This window comes from Tasmannia lanceolata, unplaced genomic scaffold (genome assembly GCF_043159265.1).
Source record: "Tasmannia lanceolata isolate RefF3 unplaced genomic scaffold, GAP_Taslan_0.1 ptg000005l, whole genome shotgun sequence".
Taxonomy (NCBI): Eukaryota; Viridiplantae; Streptophyta; class Magnoliopsida; order Canellales; family Winteraceae; genus Tasmannia; species Tasmannia lanceolata.
The window spans coordinates 5033607-5055984 of NW_027518682.1; the positions used below are offsets into that span (position 1 = coordinate 5033607).

General features: G+C 41.8%; 2 protein-coding genes across 5 annotated transcripts; both read left to right on the top strand.

The window, feature by feature from the left end:
• The first annotated feature begins 1928 nt into the window (after positions 1-1928).
• On the top strand, positions 1929-6788 carry LOC143877192 (putative purine permease 11). Of its 2 annotated transcripts, none has more exons than XM_077379089.1 (2): positions 1929-2150; positions 5602-6788. In XM_077379089.1, exons 1-2 carry the CDS (start codon positions 2114-2116, stop codon positions 6699-6701), a joined length of 1137 nt encoding a protein of 378 aa, XP_077235204.1. In that variant the 5' UTR covers positions 1929-2113; the 3' UTR covers positions 6702-6788. The 2 variants fall into 2 exon arrangements, with proteins under 2 accessions (XP_077235204.1, XP_077235202.1); XM_077379087.1 differs by having other exon boundaries at positions 1931-2150; positions 5599-6788.
• A 6539-nt stretch (positions 6789-13327) lies between these two features.
• Positions 13328-20548, top strand: LOC143877193 (putative purine permease 11). 3 transcript variants are annotated; one of them, XM_077379092.1, is made up of 4 exons: positions 13330-13534; positions 17446-18290; positions 19072-19474; positions 20329-20548. In XM_077379092.1, exons 1-3 carry the CDS (start codon positions 13498-13500, stop codon positions 19153-19155), a joined length of 966 nt encoding a protein of 321 aa, XP_077235207.1. In that variant the 5' UTR covers positions 13330-13497; the 3' UTR covers positions 19156-19474; positions 20329-20548. The 3 variants fall into 3 exon arrangements, with proteins under 3 accessions (XP_077235206.1, XP_077235205.1, XP_077235207.1); XM_077379091.1 differs by lacking the exons at positions 19072-19474; positions 20329-20548 and having other exon boundaries at positions 13328-13534; positions 17449-18582; XM_077379090.1 differs by lacking the exons at positions 19072-19474; positions 20329-20548 and having other exon boundaries at positions 13329-13534; positions 17446-18582.
• The last annotated feature ends 1830 nt before the right edge of the window (positions 20549-22378 follow it).

The following is a 22378-nucleotide window of genomic DNA, read 5'->3' on the forward strand; positions in this document are numbered from 1 at the left end:
TGCTGGGGAGATGGACGGCCTAGATGGTGGAGATGGAGGGAGATTGAAATGGGAAAAATGGGGGTGGGTTTGATGGGGGTTGCAAGCCCGGTTCGAGATGGTGGTGGGATTCGGCCGGAGCTCCGGTGGGAGTGAGGTAGGAGGTGGGGAAAAAGAAGAAGAAGAAGAACAAGGTGGAGGTGGCTGTTAATGGAGGGGGTCGGCCGGAGAAGATGGTGGGGTTGGCCAGAGTTGTAGGGAAATGGGGTTTGTGGCCGGAAGAAGAAAAATAAGAAGAAGAAGATAGAAGAGGCTGGAGCTCCGGCTTGCCGGCCGAAGGAGATGGTCGGAGATGGGGAGATGGAGAAGCACCAACACCTCACCCTCCTCTCTCTCTCCCTCTCTCTGCTTCTCTGCCCTTTTTCCCCCTCTTTTTTTTTTGTTTCGGTGGATGGATGCGGTTGCAAAGGAGAAGAAGGTGGATTTAATGGAGGTCGGATTTAATGGGGTTTGCCGGAGATTGTGAGTTTGGGTTTTGAAGTGGGTTTGGCTTGAGTAGAAGGAGAGGGGAAGATGATGGTGGTGGTGGCTGTTGGGGAGACTTGAAAAGAGGGTTTAATGTTAGCCCAAATGGAGGAGAAGATAGGTGGCTGGCCGGACTCCGGTGAACGTCTCACCGGAGAAGAAGGGTGGTGGTAGAGAGGTTTGGGTAAAATGGGTTCTAAATTGAAAATGAAGAAGAAGAAGAAGAAAAGGGTGGTGGTTGACCAGTGGTGGGAAGATGAGACCGGCCGGGGTTGGTGCCGGAGAAGAAGGCCGGCCAAAATCCCTCTCCCTCTCTTTCTGTTATTTCTCTCTTGCGAATGATCTCCTCCCCTCCTTTTTTTTTTTTTTTTTTTCATTTCAACCTTTATTCGTTTCTTAATGGCTAAGAAAACAAAATTTTTGCCCCCCCCTCCTTTGCTCTCAGGACAGCCATCCTAGTGCATTTATAATTACTTTTTACCAACAGGGGGGATCAAGCAGAAACAGGGGGAAATATTTTTGAGAAAATATCTTCTCCTCCCCTTTTGATCCTAGCCCTTCAAATCAACTTTTTGTTTAGGGGCTGGGATCAAAGCAAGCGTAACCACCTAGGAAGCTTCTAAAGATTCTCCCTAACTAATTTTGCTACACACTAATCTGTATACCCCCGTATCTCCCTGGACAACCCATTATAGCAAATTTGAACTGGCTTTTTAGGTTTCAGAGCACCCCCTTTTCAGGCTAAATCGCTACCCTTATGAACTTGCCCCACGACACTGCCCTAACTCGTTCGCTAGGCGAACGGGCTCGGATCGCGACGAAATTTTACAGGGACCTTGGTGGGATCTTACGCTAACTTGGTAAGAAATTTGGGGTCCTATCTCATTCATTTGATGTGGTTTTGCTCCAACAGGGAGGGATTAGGACACGCTCAAAATGGGGTGTCTACAGAGGGGGTTTGGGAGCACAGGGTCAGTGGAATCTGACAGAATTTGGAATTGGGAGGGGGAGACTATGGAGGCATCTTGGTGCCAACTAAAGTGAGAATTTTTAACTTCTTTTTAACCAGCAGCCAATCAGATTAGTCCCAACTAAAGTGAGTCGTGCATCCTATTATCAAAACAAGATCATGCACTCTATAGCGAGTTGTCCAATTTTCAAAACATTGTCGTGCGAATTAGTAACTTCATTAAGCCCCTGTTTGTTTTGGATTTTGAGGACCGATTGTGGATCTAAAACTGGCTATTGGACTCAAATTTATGTTCAATTTTGAGTCCAATAATCAGTTTTTGACTCAAAATCGATTCTCAAAATCTAAAACAAACAAACCCAAATAATGCAATAATTTGTCATGGTTTACATCAGCCCCACCTAAAATAAATTCATTCATTGTGACTTAGATATAATAGCGTAGAGAAAGATAAGAGAAGAGAAGCTGACGTTATGTTGAGAGGTAGTTTTGTCTAGAAAACAGTAAAAACAAAAAACATGAGATTGAGGAGCGCATTGGAATCTCCTATCCATTTGGCGGACTTAAACATGGCAATGACTTTTTGCCGGCCTTTCCAAACAGCACACCAAGAAGAGCTCTCACTCTCTCTTCTTCTCCATGGCCGATGTTCAACAACTCCAGCTCCACATTACAGGTCAGTTATGTCTTCTTATTAAACAAAAAAAAGGTGTAGAGTGTAAAAAGAAGGATTAAGTAATTGGGTTTTGAACCTCTTTATTTGTTGAATTTTTGTTGGTTTTCTAGGCCATGTTTGGCAGCCATGAGAGCTCTTGTTGGTTTTCTTGTTGGTTTTCTAAGCCATAAGCTTATCAAGTTGTGGGAGAGGGTTAAGGAGAGGAAGAAAGGGCACGATTGAGAAGTGGCTTAAAAACAAGGGAAAGAAAAACTATACTCAAAATAGAGTTTTTTCTTTCCTTAATTTTCAGCCACAAGGAACCAGCTCCTCATTTATGCACTCTCAATTAGGGGTGCAACTTGGGCGGGTTGGGTTCGGGTTGGCCTCAACCCGAACCCGACCCGAGCAACCATGTACTAAACCCGACCCGACCCGACCCAAGTTGCAACCCGAAGAGGTTCAACCCGACCCGACCCGAACAGCCCTTTTTGCCAACCCGAACCTGACCCCGACCCAACCCGAAATTTTAAGCTTAAAAACTAAAAGAATTATTAAAAAATTCGGGTTGAACTCGGGTCGGGTTGCCCAAGCCCTCAACCCGGGTTGAGAAAACCCAACCCGAACCCGACTTGAACTCAACCCAACCGGAGTTTTCCCCGGGTTCGGGTTGAGCCCGCCCGAGTTGCACCTGAGTTCGGGTCGGGTTCAGGTTGAGGACTTGGGCAACCCGATCCGAGTCAACCCGACATTTTTAATAATTTTTTTATTTTTTAAGCTTAACATCTCGGGTTGAGTCGGGTTGAACTCGGTTCGGGTCGGGTCCGGGTTGGCAAAAAGGGTTCCTCGGGTCGGGTCGGGTTGGAACTAGGGTCGGGTCGGGTTTGGGTTGAGCAATTGGTTGGTCGGGTCAAGGTCGGGTTGGCCTCAACCCGACCCAACCAGACCCGAGTTGCATCCCTACTCTCAATTCCCTTCCTCCACCCGCTCTCCCTATCCCTCTCTCACCACTTGGTGAACATAAAAAAAAAATTCATGGTTGCCAAACTTGGCCCTGAGAAACCAAAGAAAGTGTTTAAAACCATTTTCCTTTCTTCCCATTTAGAAATCAAGAGAAAGGGAATCCAATGAACCAAGCAACGTAAGGTCTAGCCAGTCATGCTTGATCAATAAGTCGCCCAAAATGAAATTTGGTGAGTTAAAAATGAGTCAATGATTAATACCACTAAAAATTATTTGAATCTCATTATTTGCATATAATCAATCTTATACGAGATTTTATGCAAATAATCAAATAAGTGTTATAGATAATTTTATCTTTCTTAATGGCTTTTAAAGTAGACTTAATATCCCATTCAAAGATATGATTAACTTAAGATAATCTCATTTGTAAATAAGGACCAGTGGTATCTTAAGAGGCCATAAGTTTTCTATTAAATCGGATTTTGATTGACTTGATGGGATTATTATCTGGCTTACCTCGGCAAATCAATGAATGACCGAAGTGATTCTAGGCACTGGTTCCAACCATCAAACATTAAAAAAGAGTTAAAAAACAGGTGAAGATCTGGATCCTTCACCAAAGGTCTCTTGTTATTGTAAACATAATGTGAAAGGAAAATTATATCAGCACCAGAGTGTTTTGATAAACATGCGCTCCACTTGTCTGTCGTGTAGTATTTGAAGAGCTTTTTGAGAACCCTAATATCCTCTGACATCTCTTCAAATACTACACAATAGACAAGTGGAGCGCATGTTTATCAAACCACTTTGGTACATATATCATTTCCCAATGTCAAAGTATTATTTTATTGAAAGATTTATAACCGTTTTATCATGGAACTTAGAATATGGGGTGGTTGCTTTTTCCAAGAAGTCCATGTTCAATCCACTGATCTGACTTTGGGATGATCCAAAGAGTGTCAGTATGGCAAGTCAATGATTGATGCCGTTAGCTTTTCTTTGATTAGTGATTAGTGATTAGTGAAAAGAGTTGTCATTGACATGGAGGACAAAACTCAAGACTAGACAAGAACTTGGCCGAGGTAGACCCAGGAGTTTAATTTTCAAGTAATGATTTAAACTAAACCTACATATATAGGGGCTCAACTATGGCTAGGTTTGTAGGGTTGAGGCCAACCCTAGCCCAACCCGAGGTAGCTCTACTTTAGCACTACTCCCACCCTAACCTGACCCAACCCAAACCTCAACCAGAGAAGGGTTAACCCTAACCTAGTGCACCGCTAAATCACTCAGGTCCAACCCGACCTGATGAACCCAATTTTCTAAACCAGGCTGGAATGGTCGGTTGGGATTTGGAATGGCCCGAGGTATTCACACAGTACAGTTATCCATTTATTTCACATTTTCACGTACTATTTCAACCCAGTACCCTTGCATAATGCCAAACCATACAATCATGTTCTGGTCCTTCACTGCATAGCCACAGGTAGTCTTGGTTCAAGTTGGTGCTGTGCGCTATCCCTGTATCATGATAAAACAACAACCAATTTCACATTTTCACCTATACCAGAATGGTAACCCTGCTGAATAATGACAAAACAACTTTTTTTTTGGTCCTTCGCAATCAATGCAAAGGGATAGTCTTGGGTCAAGTGTCCTCTTATCCATTGGATGTACACAGAAGAGTGTCATGCAAATGTCCGATGTACAGTAACAAATTAGGTTCACTTTTCACTTCACTTCATCCATGATTGGCACCATTACCAATGTAGAATGGTTACTCAACTAGATATCACTAAAAATGGACTTAGGGGATTGGTTCCGGTGGGTTGGAAGGGTTGTCCCATGCCTCAACTTTAACCCAACATGACATAAAATCCGGTTGGCTCCCCCACCCCCTCCTGCGAAAGTAAGCATGCGTCCCCCTTATAACGTGACTCGACGTTAGTAGTGGGCAACTTTAATGCGTTTTTTGACATCAAATCATGTTAAAAGGGGACACATGCGTACTGCAAGGGGGTGAAAATATCATTGCCCTTCCAATCCTAACCCAGTGAAACAAAAAATCAATCCAAAAACTTAAGCTATTAGTGATGGTGTTATATAATCATTTGTACTTCAACACTCCACTCACGTGTGGCCCATCTTTTTTAGGGTCGGCTGTACACGTGGATTTTTAATATGAAGGAGTTGTTAGGTTTTGAACTCAGTAAGACAATAGATCTATATCATTTGAAACAACCAATTACTCCAAAAAGCTTAGATCGATACCATCTGAAACAACCAATTACTCCAAAAAGCTTAAGCTTTCCAAAAAGCTTAAGCTTTTAGAGTTGGTGTTATTTAATCATTTATACTTCACCAAACCCTACCCGAGATTCTGAAAGCACAACTCAACCCGAGCCAAAATGGGTTGAATCAGATGGATTGCACCCCTACACACATTCACACTAATTCATGTTATTACAAGCAATGCCACTGATCCTCTCAATTTTCTACCTTGAAGAAGACCAACATCTAAACACACCAAAACATGCAACTGGTGTCAATCAACCACCACCCAAGCGAAAAAGACACTTGCAATGGTGGATCTTGGTAGCCATCAACATACTTTTCCTTCTCGCCGGCCAATCCGTAGGCACTCTCCTTGGCAATTTCTACTACGAACAAGGAGGAAATAGCAAATGGATGGCAGCACTTGTTATAACCGCGGGCTTTCCAATCTTTCTTCCTCCCCTCATATTCTATCACACCTCTCACACCAAGCCTTCCATTGATGCAAAATTCATGACTGCTCCTACTGTCCCCACCCTCGCCGTTGCCTACATTTCTATTGGGATAGTTGTAGGCCTCAATAGCGTGATGTATTCATATGGTCTCTTATACCTCCCAGTCTCTACATTTTCACTTATTTGTGCAACCCAATTGGCCTTTAATGCGCTCTTCTCCTACTTCCTAAATTCACAAAAAATCACTCCTCTCATACTCAATTCTATCCTTCTCCTCACCTTCTCCGCCTCGCTCCTTGCGGTACACTCACAGTCCACGGACTCGAAGAGACTCTTCCCCGGAAAGTACATATTTGGGTTCTTATGCACCCTCTGTGCATCAGCCATGTACGCCCTAGTGCTTGCATTAACACAACTTTTCTTTGAGAAAGTGATGAAGAAGGAGTCCCTTTATGTGGTCTTGGAAATGCAATTTTACCCTTCTTTGTTTGCGACTGGAGTTTGTGTTGTGGGCCTTTTCGCAAGTGGGGATTGGAAGGGATTGAAGGGAGAGATGGAGGGGTTTGGGAAGGGGAGAGTGTCATATGTGATGACATTGGTTTGGACTGCTGTGTCGTGGCAGGTATTCTCAATTGGATGTCTGGCTTTGATTTATGAGGTGTCTTCTTTATTTTCCAATGTGATTAGCACCTTGGGCTTGCCTGTTGTTCCTGTTCTTGCTGTGTTCTTTTTCCATGAAAAGATGGATGGGGTGAAGATTGTGGCTATGTTGTTGGCTTTGTGGGGGTTTATGTCTTATGTGTATCAGCACTACCTTGATGATTCTAAGTCCAAGGTGACAAGGGACAATGTCAATGAAGTGTCCCATGCGTCTGCTTGAGAGGGTAGTTGATGAACTTCAGCTTTTTAGTGAAGTGTTGTTGAATTAAGTAGAAACGAAATAAAGAAACGTTGATTACAATCACAACTGTATGTATAATATCTATCTATAATCAATCTATAATATGGCGCAGAAGGCATTTCACGGAACTGCTGTTGCATGAGAGAGCAGCCACATAGGCTCACTTTTAAACAGATTTTGTCCTTATTCATTTAATTCATCTGAGGTTGCCATGCTCTCATGCAACTGCCCCGTGAAATGCCTTATGCGATGGTCCTTGGCAAATCCTCTATAATATATACTAGGCATGTTTCTTTTCATTGTCATTAGCTTTTTTTCATTGTCATTAGCTTTCTTTCCAAGAAATTTTTTTATTGAAAAACCTTTTCTTTATACCATATGTTTTGATAGGGTGAGGCTTAGGCCCAGGCATAGCAAGGGTGGGGAGTAGATTAGGATTATCGTTCCCTAATCTCAACCTTTTCTTTCCCTAATCTCAACCTTATCTTATATTTCACGATGGTTATCTGTAAAGGTCTGTTCAGTTGCAGCTTAGAAACGGAAACGGAAAGGAAATGGGGCTTATTTTCCGTGGAAAGCATGCAAAATGGTTGTTTTGTTGGTCGGATAAAGAAAGCGTGAGGAAAGCGCCCTCCTGACGTGGAGTCCTTTTTTTCCAACGTGTCCACTCCATTTCCGCCCCTCTAATTCCGACCAAAAGGCTTGGATTCGAGGTATTTTTCCCTTAGGCTCTGTTCACTTGCGTTCCCAGGAAAGCAAATCCCTGGAAAACTGGCTTATTTTTTCACTGACAAGACCTTGATAAGACAGAATTATGGTGTTCACTTGCTTTCCAGGGAAAATAGAATTACACATGTGGAATATTTGCAAAAAAACAAAAAATGACATGTAAAAGCCCATTTTTCCACCCTTTAGGGATTTCATTTCCGACCAAAAACACACGGATTTCATTTCCCTGTAAAACGAATGCAAAAAGAAGGGCAAGCAGTTTCCCTGGAAACCTTTTCCAACGCAAGTGAACAGTCTAGGGAAACTTTTTCCTGCACAAATTCTCTGGATTTCTTTTCCTAATGTCACGTCAGATTCTCGAGAAACATTTTCTTTTTCTTTCCCGGGAAAACAAGTGAACAGAGCCTTATCTCCGTCGAAGTCGCGTTTCATCGGAAAAAAAGAAGACAAAAGTCACGCGTGAACGAGACACGAGACTCAAAACATAAGGCTTAAAAAGCAAAACCTCTTCTTCTTCCTCTCGTCGGCAACAGCGGCTGCGATCTCCACGCTCTCGCACGGCGGCGATCTCCACTCCCCGTGCTCGTCCTCTTTCCTCAACAAGTATTCATCGTTCCTTTCTCCTCTTTCCCTCTTTTTTTATATTTTTTTGATGAAACTTCTTCTTAGATGTCTGTTCTTATGCTGGATCTTTGTTTTTTGAGGCTGAATCTTTGTTTTTTTTTTGTTTTTTTTTGTTTTGGCTTGGATCTTATCCCTATTTATGGTTGAAGCTTAGATCCTATTTTTTTACCCTAAATCTAGGGTATTCCTTCGTGGTTTTTCGGCTTTTTTCCTATAACAGTATGGTTTTTTGGTGGTTTGGATCTAAGTTTTTCTGTTTGGATCTGAGATTTTCTGATTGGCTTGGATGTGAGTTTTTTTTTTTACCGAATTTTTTTGTTGGGGTTTGGATGTGAGTTTTTCAGTTTTTCTGGTTTGAAACCTTCAACTATGGTTTTGCATATGATGATTGTGATATTAAGTTGTTGTAATCCACTCAAGTTATTGGTCATTTGATTGGGATCTGTGAGCATTGGAAGGTCTGATGGTTGTTTGTGATGGTGATCCATGATAAATCTGTGACAGTGAATGTGATATCTTCTAATGATGGTTGTTATCTTCTTCAGTGTTGTTGTGGTAGCATTGTTTGGTTATGTTGTGGTGGACTATTGACATGTGGGTGTTAATGTTGGTTTGTTGGAGAATTTAGTGGTGTTGTTTGGGTTTGAAGTGTTTTCATTCAAAATTTTGGAAGGTTTTTTCGGTGGGTTTAATTGGAGATTTTGATGGTGTTGATGGTGGTATATAATTTTGGGCTTGGATCTGTCTATATTTTGTGGGGTTGGATCCATAAACCACCCTCTTTTTCATGTTAATCGTTTCATTTATTTTTGCTCTTCTTTGTCTTGCAGGCTGTTGGTGTCCTCATCTGAGCTTCCTTTTCAAGAACTTTTCTTAAGTTTTTAAAATTTGCTTCTTAAGTTTTTTTTGAGTATTTATTTGTGTTAGTAGACTATTTGGTAGGGCTTAGGGGGCGTAACTTGCTTAGTATGTGGTAAATAACATATTCTGTGATGTTTCTTTTCCGTTTCCTGGCAACTGAATGAACATTCCTGCTGTTTCTTTGTTGTTTCTTTTCTGTTTCCTGGCAACTGAGTGCGCACTCTTACTGCTTTCTTAGCAGTGTCTTTTCCTTTCCATTTCCTTCTGCCACGTCATTTTCTTTTATTTTCCGTTTCCTTCGCGCAACTGAACAGACCCTAAGTGCTTATATAAGTGTTAATGAAAATCATCTGAGATTAGTGGAAACCTTAAACTCTTTGGAGAGCACTATTTTACACTTGCCCTGGTGGGCCCACAATTTTACACCACATGCTATGATGGGTGGGCCCCACCATTCTACATCTCGTGCTTTGATGTGGTGGGCCCACCATCTCCACCCAAACCCATGCATTGGATGGGTTCTAGCACTTTACATCTCATGTTATTGATGGGAGGGGCCAACATTTTACACCTCAAGTTTTGGTGGGTCAGGCCACCATCTCTACCCATACCTATGCATAGAGTGGAGCCCCTCATTTTACGCCTAATGTTATCAGTGATGTGGGGTCCACACATCTCTATTAAAACCTATGCATTAGGGTGGGCCCCACAATTCTTCACATTATGTTTTGATGGACGGTGTGTGACCCATCATTTTTCCCCTTGCATTTAAAGCCCTCGATCATGTGTTCTTTGCCGGGAATTCTGCTCAAACGTGCACATACAGGCGCAAGCACACCGGTTGAATTCAGTTAGTAAAAAAGAATGTCAATAATCCACATTTAAAATCTAAAATTCTAAAGCGGTTTTATGAGGAATGCCATCTATAATGGGGCCCACCAGGTGAACGGTTCAGATTGCGTACACAAATTACCACATGTACGGGATTAGAATTGCCACCCATAAATTGAGGCATTTCCAGCCATCTCAATTTGTCTCATTTGATTTAGGTTTAACTTTCACGTATAGGACAAACCGCCTGGCCACGTATAATAGGACAAACCGCACGCCAGCATTTCACCACTTTCAATACGAGGTGGGCCAGGCTCAGTGGTATCTTATCTCTGCTGTATCAAAATCAGCCTTCCACTTGGGATTCGATAATGATGTTGGCACTACCATGTTCTGATAATGAGACGAACTCACCTTGTCCTTTCTTTTTAATTGGTCATTTATATTGAGAATAATAATGATATGGTTAGAGTTGGAACCTAACAAAGAGTCTCCTCTATCCCCTCTTGTGGTGATGTGGCATGTTGGGATTTGCTCAGTTCCCACTCTCGGTCAGGCACCAGCACATTTTGGGAATTGTAACAGCTTTCAACATTTGGTTAAACAAGAAAAGACAAGGTGAGTTCGTCTTATTATCAAATGTGGTCGTGAGAATATAGCTTGCCTTAATTTTTGTCACAAGACTCACAACGGAGTTAGTCACGCTAGAGTATCAATCATGTGTTGCAAAATTCATTTTTGCCTTTTTGGAGCACGCCCTATCTATTGTGGGATCAATAAATGAGAGGTTTAGATAATCCATTCACATGGACCCTATTGCACCTTTTGGCTTGCCTGTTCATGCATTTCTTTGGGGATATGTACGTGGATTAAAGTGTATGTTCGGCTCACTTTATTGAATGATCCAAACCGTTCATCTTGAATATTGCCCTTGACCTAGAGATCTATCTCATCGGACTATCCTAGCCTGAAGGCTGTCTGATAAATGTGAATCATTACTTTTTTCTTTATTTCTAACTGAATGTTCATACGTCATGGCCCACCTAGTAAGGGCCCCCACCAGATATGGATGATCAGAATAATTGGAAAAGTGGTCCGCACCTCTACACTTATCTGCCCTTATTTTTCTTTGCAAAAGTGAAGTCCGAGTCAGGGTCCAGGATCCGGGGTCCGGGTCCAGGGTCTGGAGTCTGAGGCTGGAAAGCCCGCAATTCGATAATCCTAACCCTCGGATCTAAGGGGTTTTATAATGGTTTGTACCTCAATAGATCAAAGGATCGATCAGGATCATGGAGATGATTTTCAGAGCACGTCCTATCTAAGTCGAAGCCCAACAAATAAATGGTTTGAATTGTCGAACCACGTGGGCCCGACCTAGCTAAGTGGAAGCCCAACAAATAAACAAATAAATGGTTTGGATTGTCGAACCATATGGGCCCCTCTATGTTTTAATAAATACTTGCATCCAGATGTTGACATCATATATAAATATCATATTATTGCTTCTCATATGAGCTCTTACCCAACCAGTTCTCAAAAAACATAAAAAAATTAATTAAAAAAAAGAGCTCTTACACTGACTTTAAACACCCGCAAGTCGCAACATAAGTACAAGTGGGCTCCAGATATTAGGTGATCGAAACTGTTCATCTGCTGGACCCTACAATGGATGAGTGATGAATTAAAATTCACCTATATAAACGAGAGAAAAGTACGGAATGTGGGCACATGTTTCGAGGAATTACAGATTACGGGCACCTTTTAAAACAAGAATGAAACACGGGATAATCTCCAAAATTGGGTGATAAAAAGACCCCGACACTCTTCTGACATCAATAGAATCCTCCTTTTTCATTACTCCCTATTAAATTGGAGCTCTTCACGAGGCTCTTTTGGTTCGTTTGAATGTGTATTTGAACCGATAGAATCTTGGGTTCGTTTCTATCTTGGCCGTCGGAAATAACTAGAGATGGATGGATGCTTGACACGTTTTGGAAAACTTTTTGGAACGCTGACGTTATTGAATATTTTTTGGAATGTTGAAGTTATCTTTTCTCACTTTTCTTTTGGCTTAGAACAGTAACGTTATTGAATACTCTTTTGGCTTAGAATCTTCTCCCGTCTGTTTTGGTCCTCGTTATTTACGCCGGCGTACCCCATTATTTACGCCTGCGTACCCATGAATTCAGCCGGCTTACACCCTATTTTCGCCTGCGTACCCATGAATTCTTTTTCCCTTCTCTTTTGGTCCTCATTATTTACGCCGGCGTACCTATGAATTCTTTTTCCCTTCTCTTTTGGTCATCACTATTTACGCTGGCATACCCCATTATTTACGCCGGCGTACACCATATTTTCGCTTACACTCTATTTTCGCCGGTGTACCCATGAATTCTTTTTTCCTTCTCTTTTGGTCTTCATTATTTACGCCGGCATACCCCATTATTTACGCCGGCGTACACCCTATTTCCATCTGCGTACCCCTTAATATTCCGGTGGCATACTCAAGAATCTGGCGGCGTTCTCAGCCAAAAGAGACGCGAGAAATAATAAAGTATTCAATAACGTCACCGTTCTTAACCAAAAGAGACGTATTCAATAACGTTACCGTTATAAGGCAAAAGAGAAGTGAGAACCAAAAGAGAAGTGAAAAGATTCTAAGCCAAAAGAGACGCAATAACGTTACCATTCTAAGCCAAAAGAGAAGTGAGAAAAGATAATGATTGACTTTAGGTTGTCAACGTTCCAAAAAGTTTTCTAACACGTGTCAAGCATCCATCCATCTCTAGTTATTTCAGACAGCCAAGATAGAAACGAACCCAATGTTCTGTCGGTACAAATACACATTCAGACAAACCAAAAGAAGCCTCGTGAAACGTGCTAATTTAATGGCAGTAATGAAAAAGGAAGCTGAATGACGCGTCAGTTGATGTCAGAAGGGTATCAGGGTCTTTTTCCACCCGATTTTGAAGAATAGCCCGTGTTTCATTCTTGTTTTAAAATGTGCTCGTAATCCTTAATTCCTCGAAGCATGTGCCCATATTCCGTACTTTTCGGTCACAGTAAATACGTTTCCCTGTTTTTTCATTTGTTTTTTCAACTCAATTATACGATGCAACTTGTGCGAACCAATGAAACAATTATTTCCGGGGAATTAACTTCTTTTTTTGAGAATTTTTAACCAGCAGCCAATCAGATTAGTGCCAACTAGAGTGAGTCACGCATCCTATTATCAAAACAAGATCATGCACTCTATAGCGAGTTGTCCAATTATCAAAACATTGTCGTGCGAATTAGTAACTTCACTAAGTCCCTGTTTGTTTTGGATTTTGAGGACCGATTGTGGATCTAAAACTGGCTATTGGACTCAAATTTATGTTCAATTTTGAGTCCAATAATCAGTTTTGGACTCACAATCGATTCTCAAAATCTAAAACAAACAAACCCAAATAATGCAATAATTTGTCATGGTTTACATCAGCCCCCCCTAAAATAAATTCATTCAATGTGACTTAGATATAATAGCGTAGAGAAAGAGAAGAGAAGAGGAGAGGAGCTGACGTTATGTTGAGAGGTAGTTTTGTCTAGAAAACAGTAAAAACAAAAAACATGAGATTGAGGAGCGCATTGGAATCTCCTATCCATTTGGCGGACTTAAACATGGCAATGACTTTTTGCCGGCCTTTCCAAACAGCACACCAAGAAGAGCTCTCACTCTCTCTTCTTCTCCATGGCCGATGTTCAACAACTCCAGCTCCACATTACAGGTCAGTTATGTCTTCTTATTAAACAAAAAAAAGGTGTAGAGTGTAAAAAAAAGGATTAAGTAATTGGGTTTTGAACCTCTTTATTTGTTGAATTTTTGTTGGTTTTCTAGGCCATGTTTGGCAGCCATGAGAGCTCTTGTTGGTTTTCTTGTTGGTTTTCTAAGCCATAAGCTTATCAAGTTGTGGGAGAGGGTCAAGGAGAGGAAGAAAGGGCACGATTGAGAAGTGGCTTAAAAACAAGGGAAAGAAAAACTACACTCAAAATAGAGTTTTTTCTTTCCTTAATTTTCAGCCACAAGGAACCAGCTCCTCATTTATGCACTCTCAATTAGGGGTGCAACTCGGGCGGGTTGGGTTCGGGTTGGCCTTAACCTGACCCCGACCCGAGCAACCATGTACTAAACCCGAACCCGACCCGACCCGACCCGAGTTGCAACCCGAAGAGGTTCAACCCAACCCGACCCGAAGAGCCCTTTTTGCCAACCCGAACCTGACCCCGACCCAACCCGAAATTTTAAGCTTAAAAACTAAAAGAATTATTAAAAAATTCGGGTTGAACTCGGGTCGGGTTGCCCAAGCCCTCAACCCGGGTTGAGAAAACCCAACCCGAACCCGACTTGAACTCAACCCAACCGGAGTTTTCCCCGGGTTCGGGTTGAGCCCGCCCGAGTTGCACCTGAGTTCGGGTCGGGTTCAGGTTGAGGACTTGGGCAACCCGATCCGAGTCAACCCGACATTTTTAATAATTTTTTTATTTTTTAAGCTTAACATCTCGGGTTGAGTCGGGTTGAACTCGGTTCGGGTCGGGTCCGGGTTGGCAAAAAGGGTTCCTCGGGTCGGGTCGGGTTGGAACTAGGGTCGGGTCGGGTTTGGGTTGAGCAATTGGTTGGTCGGGTCAAGGTCGGGTTGGCCTCAACCCGACCCAACCAGACCCGAGTTGCATCCCTACTCTCAATTCCCTTCCTCCACCCGCTCTCCCTATCCCTCTCTCACCACTTGGTGAACATAAAAAAAAAATTCATGGTTGCCAAACTTGGCCCTGAGAAACCAAAGAAAGTGTTTAAAACCATTTTCCTTTCTTCCCATTTAGAAATCAAGAGAAAGGGAATCCAATGAACCAAGCAACGTAAGGTCTAGCCAGTCATGCTTGATCAATAAGTCGCCCAAAATGAAATTTGGTGAGTTAAAAATGAGTCAATGATTAATACCACTAAAAATTATTTGAATCTCATTATTTGCATATAATCAATCTTATACGAGATTTTATGCAAATAATCAAATAAGTGTTATAGATAATTTTATCTTTCTTAATGGCTTTTAAAGTAGACTTAATATCCCATTCAAAGATATGATTAACTTAAGATAATCTCATTTGTAAATAAGGACCAGTGGTATCTTAAGAGGCCATAAGTTTTCTATTAAATCGGATTTTGATTGACTTGATGGGATTATTATCTGGCTTACCTCGGCAAATCAATGAATGACCGAAGTGATTCTAGGCACTGGTTCCAACCATCAAACATTAAAAAAGAGTTAAAAAACAGGTGAAGATCTGGATCCTTCACCAAAGGTCTCTTGTTATTGTAAACATAATGTGAAAGGAAAATTATATCAGCACCAGAGTGTTTTGATAAACATGCGCTCCACTTGTCTGTCGTGTAGTATTTAAAGAGCTTTTTGAGAACCCTAATATCCTCTGACATCTCTTCAAATACTACACAATAGACAAGTGGAGCGCATGTTTATCAAACCACTTTGGTACATATATCATTTCCCAATGTCAAAGTATTATTTTATTGAAAGATTTATAACCGTTTTATCATAGAACTTAGAATATGGGGTGGTTGCTTTTTCCAAGAAGTCCATGTTCAATCCACTGATCTGACTTTGGGATGATCCAAAGAGTGTCAGTATGGCAAGTCAATGATTGATGCCGTTAGCTTTTCTTTGATTAGTGATTAGTGATTAGTGATTAGTGAAAAGAGCTGTCATTGACATGGAGGACAAAACTCAAGACTAGGACAAGAACTTGGCCGAGGCAGACCCAGGAGTTTAATTTTCAAGTAATGATTTAAACTAAACCTACATATACAGGGGCTCAACTCTGGCTAGGTTTGTAGGGTTGAGGCCAACCCTAGCCCAACCCGAGGTAGCTCTACTTTAGCACTACTCCCACCCTAACCTGACCCAACCCAAACCTCAACCCGAGAAGGGTTAACCCTAACCTAGTGCACCGCTAAATCACTCAGGTCCAACCCGACCTGATGAACCCAATTTTCTAAACCAGGCTGGAATGGTCGGTTGGGATTTGGAATGGCCCGAGGTATTCACACAGTACAGTTATCCATTTATTTCATATTTTCACGTACTATTTCAACCCAATACCCTTGCATAATGCCAAACCATACAATCATGTTCTGCTCCTTCACTGCATAGCCACGGGTAGTCTTGGTTCAAGTTGGTGCTGTGCACTATCCCTGTATCATGATAAAACAACCGATTTCATATTTTCATCTATACCAAAAAGGTAACCCTGCTGTATAATGACAAAACAACTTTTTTTTTTTTGTCCTTCGCAATCAATGCAAAGGGGTAGTCTTGGGTCAAGTGTCCTCTTATCCATTGGATGTACAAACAAGAGTGTCATGCAAATGTCCGATGTTCAGTAACAAATTAGGTTCACTTTTCACTTCACTTCATCCATGATTGGCACCATTACCAATGTAGAATGGTTACTCTACTTAGATATCACTAAAAATGGATTTAGGGGATTGGTTCCGGTTGGGTTGGAAGGGTTGTCCCATGCCTAAGGGTGTCAATTTTGGCTCGGGCTCAGAGGCTCGCTCGAGCTCGGCTCGAATCCTTAACGAGCCGAGCCGAGCCGAGCCGGCTCACTAGACTCGTTAAGTTTAACGAGCCGAGCCTAATTTAGGTCAGGCTCGGCTCGGCTCGTTAAGAATTTAATATATTTAAATATATATATTATATATTAATTTATACATTAAAAGGGTTGTTCAGGGAGTGAAAGGAGGGGGCAAAATATGTCACTTCATTTTTGGAACCCCATTTGTTACTAGGACCACCCCTCATAGTGTAAAAAAAGTAGTCAAATTACACTAGTAGGGTTGTCCAGGGAAGATGAAGGGTGTGAACATAATATAACTTGAGCTCGGTAAGGCTCGCGAGCCTAGCCGAGCCGAGCTGAGCCCGAGCCTGGTTCGAGCCCGAGCCGAGCTTTTGAGCTTAACGAGCCGAGCCGAGCCGAGCCTGGCCAAGCTCGGCTCGGCTCGGCTCGGCTCGTTTACACCCCTACCCATGCCTCAACTTTAACCCAACATGACATAAAATCCGGTTGGCTCCCCCCACCCAAAGTACGCATGCGTCCCCCTTATAACGTGATTTGACGTGAGCAGTGGGCAACTTTAATGCGCTTTTTTATATCAAATCATGTTAAATGGGGGCGCATGCATACTGCAAGTAGGTGAAAATATCATTGCCCTTTCAATACTAACCCAATGAAACAAAAAATTACTCCAAAAGCTTAAGCTATTAGTGATGGTGTTATATAATCATTTGTACTTCAACACTCCCCTCACGTGTGACCTGTCTTTTTAGGGTTGGCTATACACGTGGATTTTTAATATGAAGGAGTTGTTGGGTTTTGAACCCGGTAAGACAATAGATGTATACCATCTGAAACAACCAATTACTCCAAAAAGCTTAAGCTGTTAGCTAGAGTTGGTGTTATTTAATCATTTATACTTCACCAAACCCTACCCGAGATTCTGAAAGCACAACTCAACCCGAGCCAAAATGGGTTGAATCAGATGGATTGCACCCCTACACACATTCACACTAATTCATGTTATTACAAGCAATGCCACTGATCCTCTCAATTTTCTACCTTGAAGAAGACCAACATCTAAACACACCAAAACATGCAACTGGTGTCAATCAACCACCACCCAAGCGAAAAAGACACTTGCAATGGTGGATCTTGGTGGCCATCAACATATTTTTCCTTCTCGCCGGCCAATCCGTAGGCACTCTCCTTGGCAATTTCTACTACGAAAAAGGAGGAAATAGCAAATGGATGGCAGCACTTGTTATAACCGCGGGCTTTCCAATCTTTCTTCCTCCCCTCCTATTCTATCACACCTCTCACACCAAGCCTTCCACTGATGCAAAATTCATGACTGCTCCTACTGTCCCCACCCTCGCCATTGCCTACATTTCTATTGGGATAGTTGTAGGCATCAATAGCGTGATGTATTCATATGGTCTCTTATACCTCCCAGTCTCAACATTTTCACTTATTTGTGCAACCCAATTGGCCTTTAACGCGCTCTTCTCCTACTTCCTAAATTCACAAAAAATCACTCCTCTCATACTCAATTCTATCCTTCTCCTCACCTTCTCCGCCTCGCTCCTTGCGGTACACTCAGAGTCCACGGACTCGAGGAGACTCTCCCCTGGAAAGTACATATTTGGGTTCTTATGCACCCTCGGTGCATCGGCCATGTACGCCCTAGTGCTTGCATTAACACAACTTTTCTTTGAGAAAGTGATGAAGAAGGAGTCCCTTTATGTGGTCTTGGAAATGCAATTTTACCCGGCAGCGGTCGCGACCGGAGTTTGTGTTGTGGGCCTTTTCGCAAGTGGGGATTGGAAGGGATTGAAGGGAGAGATGGAGGGGTTTGGGAAGGGGAGAGTGTCATATGTGATGACTTTGGTTTGGACTGCTGTGTCGTGGCAGGTATGCTCAATTGGATGTCTGGCTTTGATTTATGAGGTGTCTTCTTTATTTTCCAATGTGATTAGCACCTTGGGCTTGCCTATTGTTCCTGTTCTTGCTGTGTTCTTTTTCCATGAAAAGATGGATGGGGTGAAGATTGTGGCTATGTTGTTGGCTTTGTGGGGGTTTATGTCTTATGTGTATCAGCACTATCTTGATGATTCTAAGTCCAAGGTGACAAGGGACAATGTCAATGAAGTGTCCCATGCCTCTGCTTGAGAGGGTAGTTGATGAACTTCAGCTTTTTAGTGAAGTGTTGTTGAATAAAGTAGAAACGAAATAAAGAAACGTTGTTTACAATCACAACTGTTAGTATAATATCTATCTATAATAAATCTATAATATGGCGCAGAAGGCATTTCGCGGAACTGCTGTTGCATGAGAGAGCAGCCACGTAGGCTCACTTTTAAACAGATTTTGTCCTTATTCATTTAATTCATCTGAGGTTGACATGCTCTCATGCAACTGCCCCGTAAAATGCCTTCTGCGATGGTCCTTGGCAAATCCTCTATAATATATACTAGGCATGTTTCTTTTCATTGTCATTAGCTTTTTTTCATTGTCATTAGCTTTCTTTCCAAGAATTTTTTTTATTGAAAAACCTTTTCTTTATACCTTATGTTTTGATAGGGTGAGGCTTAGGCCCAAGCATAGCATGGGTGGGGAGTAGATTAGGAATATCTTTCCCTAATCTCAACCTTATCTTATATTTCACGATGGTTATCTCTAAGGGTCTGTTCAGTTGCAGCTTAGAAACGGAAACGGAAACGGAAAGGAAATGTGGCTTATTTTCCGTGGAAAGCATGCAAAATGGTTGTTTTGTTGATCGGATAAAGAAAGCGCGAGGAAAGCGCCCTCCTGACATGGAGTCCTTTTTTTCCTACTTGTCCACTCCATTTCCGCCCCTCTAAATCCGACTAAAAGCCTCGGATTCGAGGCATTTTTCCCTTATCTCAGTCGAAGTCGCGTTTCATCGGGAAAAAAAAGGACAAAAGTCACGCGTGAACGAGACACGAGACTCAAAACAGAAGGCTTAAAAAACAAAACCTCTTCTTCTTCCTCTCGTCGGCAACAACGGCTGCGATCTCCACGCTCTCGCACGGCGGCGATCTCCACTCCTCGTGCTCGTCCTCTTTTCCCAACAGGTATTCATTGTTCCTTTCTCCTCTTTCCCTCTTTTTTTATATTTTTTTTATGAAACTTCTTCTTAAATCTCTGTTCTTATGCTGGAGCTTTGTTTTTTGAGGTTGAATCTTTGTTTTTTTTTTGTTTTTTTTTGTTTTGGCTTGGATCTAATCCCTATTTGTTTAACCCTAAATCTAAGGTTATCCTTCGTCGTTTTTCGATTTTTTTCCTATAACGGTATGGTTTTTTTCTGGCTTGGATCTGAGTTTTTCTGTTTGGATTTGAGATTTTCTATTTGGTTTGGATGTGAGTTTTTTTTTTCCCCCGAATTTCTTTGTTGGGGTTTGGATCTGAGTTTTTCAGTTTTTCTGGTTTGAAACCTACAACTATGGTTTTGCATATGATGATTGTGATATTAAGTTGTTGTAATCCACTCAAGTTATTGGTCATTTGATTGGGATTTGTGAGCATTGGAAGGTCTGATGGTTGTTTGTGATGGTGATCCATGATAAATCTGTGACAATGAATGTGATATTTTCTAATGATGGATAGTATCTCCTTAAGTGTTGCTATGGTAGCATTGTTTGGTTATGTTGGGGTGGACTATTGACATGAGGGTGTTAATCTTGGTTTATTGGAGATTTTAGTGGTGTTGTTTGGGTTTGGAGTGTTTTCATTCAAATTTATGGAAGGTTTTTTCAGTGGGTTTAATTGAAGATTTTGGTGGTGTTGATGGTGGTACATAATTTTGGGCTTGGATCTGTCTATATTTTGTGAGGGTGGATCCATAAACCACCCTCTTGTTGATGTTAATCCTTTTACCTCTTGTTTATGTTAATCCTTTTATTTATGTTTGCTCTTCTTTGTCTTGCAGGTTGTTGGTGTCCTCATCTGAGCTTCCTTTTCAAGAACTTTTCTTAAGTTTTTAAAATATGCTTCTTAAGTTTTTTTTGTGTATTTATTTGTGTCAGTGAACTATGTAGTAGGGCTTAGGGGGCGTAACTTGCTTTATATGTGGTAAATAACATATTCTGTGATGTTTCTTTTCTGTTTCCTGGCAACTGAATGAACATTCATGTTGTTTCTTTTCTGTTTCCTGGCAACTGAGTGCGCACTCTTACTGCTTTCTTAGCAGTGTCTTTTCCTTTCCATTTCCTTCTGCCACGTCATTTTCTTTTATTTTCCGTTTCCTTCGCGCAACTGAACAGACCCTAAGTGCTTATATAAGTGTTAATGAAAATCATCTGAGATTAGTGGAAACCTTAAACTCTTTGGAGAGCACTATTTTACACTTGCCCTGGTGGGCCCACAATTTTACACCACATGCTATGATGGGTGGGCCCCACCATTCTACATCTCGTGCTTTGATGTGGTGGGCCCACCATCTCCACCCAAACCCATGCATTGGATGGGTTCTAGCACTTTACATCTCATGTTATTGATGGGAGGGGCCAACATTTTACACCTCAAGTTTTGGTGGGTCAGGCCACCATCTCTACCCATACCTATGCATAGAGTGGAGCCCCTCATTTTACGCCTAATGTTATCAGTGATGTGGGGTCCACACATCTCTATTAAAACCTATGCATTAGGGTGGGCCCCACAATTCTTCACATTATGTTTTGATGGACGGTGTGTGACCCATCATTTTTCCCCTTGCATTTAAAGCCCTCGATCATGTGTTCTTTGCCGGGAATTCTGCTCAAACGTGCACATACAGGCGCAAGCACACCGGTTGAATTCAGTTAGTAAAAAAGAATGTCAATAATCCACATTTAAAATCTAAAATTCTAAAGCGGTTTTATGAGGAATGCCATCTATAATGGGGCCCACCAGGTGAACGGTTCAGATTGCGTACACAAATTACCACATGTACGGGATTAGAATTGCCACCCATAAATTGAGGCATTTCCAGCCATCTCAATTTGTCTCATTTGATTTAGGTTTAACTTTCACGTATAGGACAAACCGCCTGGCCACGTATAATAGGACAAACCGCACGCCAGCATTTCACCACTTTCAATACGAGGTGGGCCAGGCTCAGTGGTATCTTATCTCTGCTGTATCAAAATCAGCCTTCCACTTGGGATTCGATAATGATGTTGGCACTACCATGTTCTGATAATGAGACGAACTCACCTTGTCCTTTCTTTTTAATTGGTCATTTATATTGAGAATAATAATGATATGGTTAGAGTTGGGAACTGGGAATGGAACCTAACAGAGAGTCTCCTCTATCCCCTCCTGTGGTGATGTGGCATGTTGGGATTTGCTCAGTTCCCACTCTCGGTCAGGCACCAGCACATATTGGGAATTGTAACAGCTTTCAACATTTGGTTAAACAAGAAAAGGCAAGGTGAGTTCGTCTTATTATCAAATGTGGTAGTGAGAATATAGCTTGACTTAATTTTTGTCACAAGACTCACAACGGAGTTAGTCACGCTATGAGTATCAATCATGTATTGCAAAATTCATTTTTGCCTTTTTGGAGCACGCCCTATCTATTGTGGGATCAATAAATGAAAGGTTTAGATAATCCATTCACATGGACCCTATTGCACCTTTTGGCTTGGTGTTCATGCATTTCTTTGGGGATATGTAAGTGGATTAAAGTGTACGTTGGGCTCACTTTATTGAATGATCCAAACCGTTCATCTGCTGGGCCTTTTGAATATTGCCCTTGACCTACAGATCTATCTCATCGGACTATCCTAGCCTTCTGATATGTGGAAGGCTGTCTAATAAATGTGACTCATTACTTTTTCTTTATTTCTAACTGAATGTTCATACGTCATGGCCCACCTAGTAAGGGGCCCCACCAGATATGGATGATCAGAATAATTGGAAAAGTGGTCCGCACCTCAACACTTATCTGCCCTTATTTTTCTTTGCAAAAGTGAAGTCCGGGTCTGGGACCAGGATCC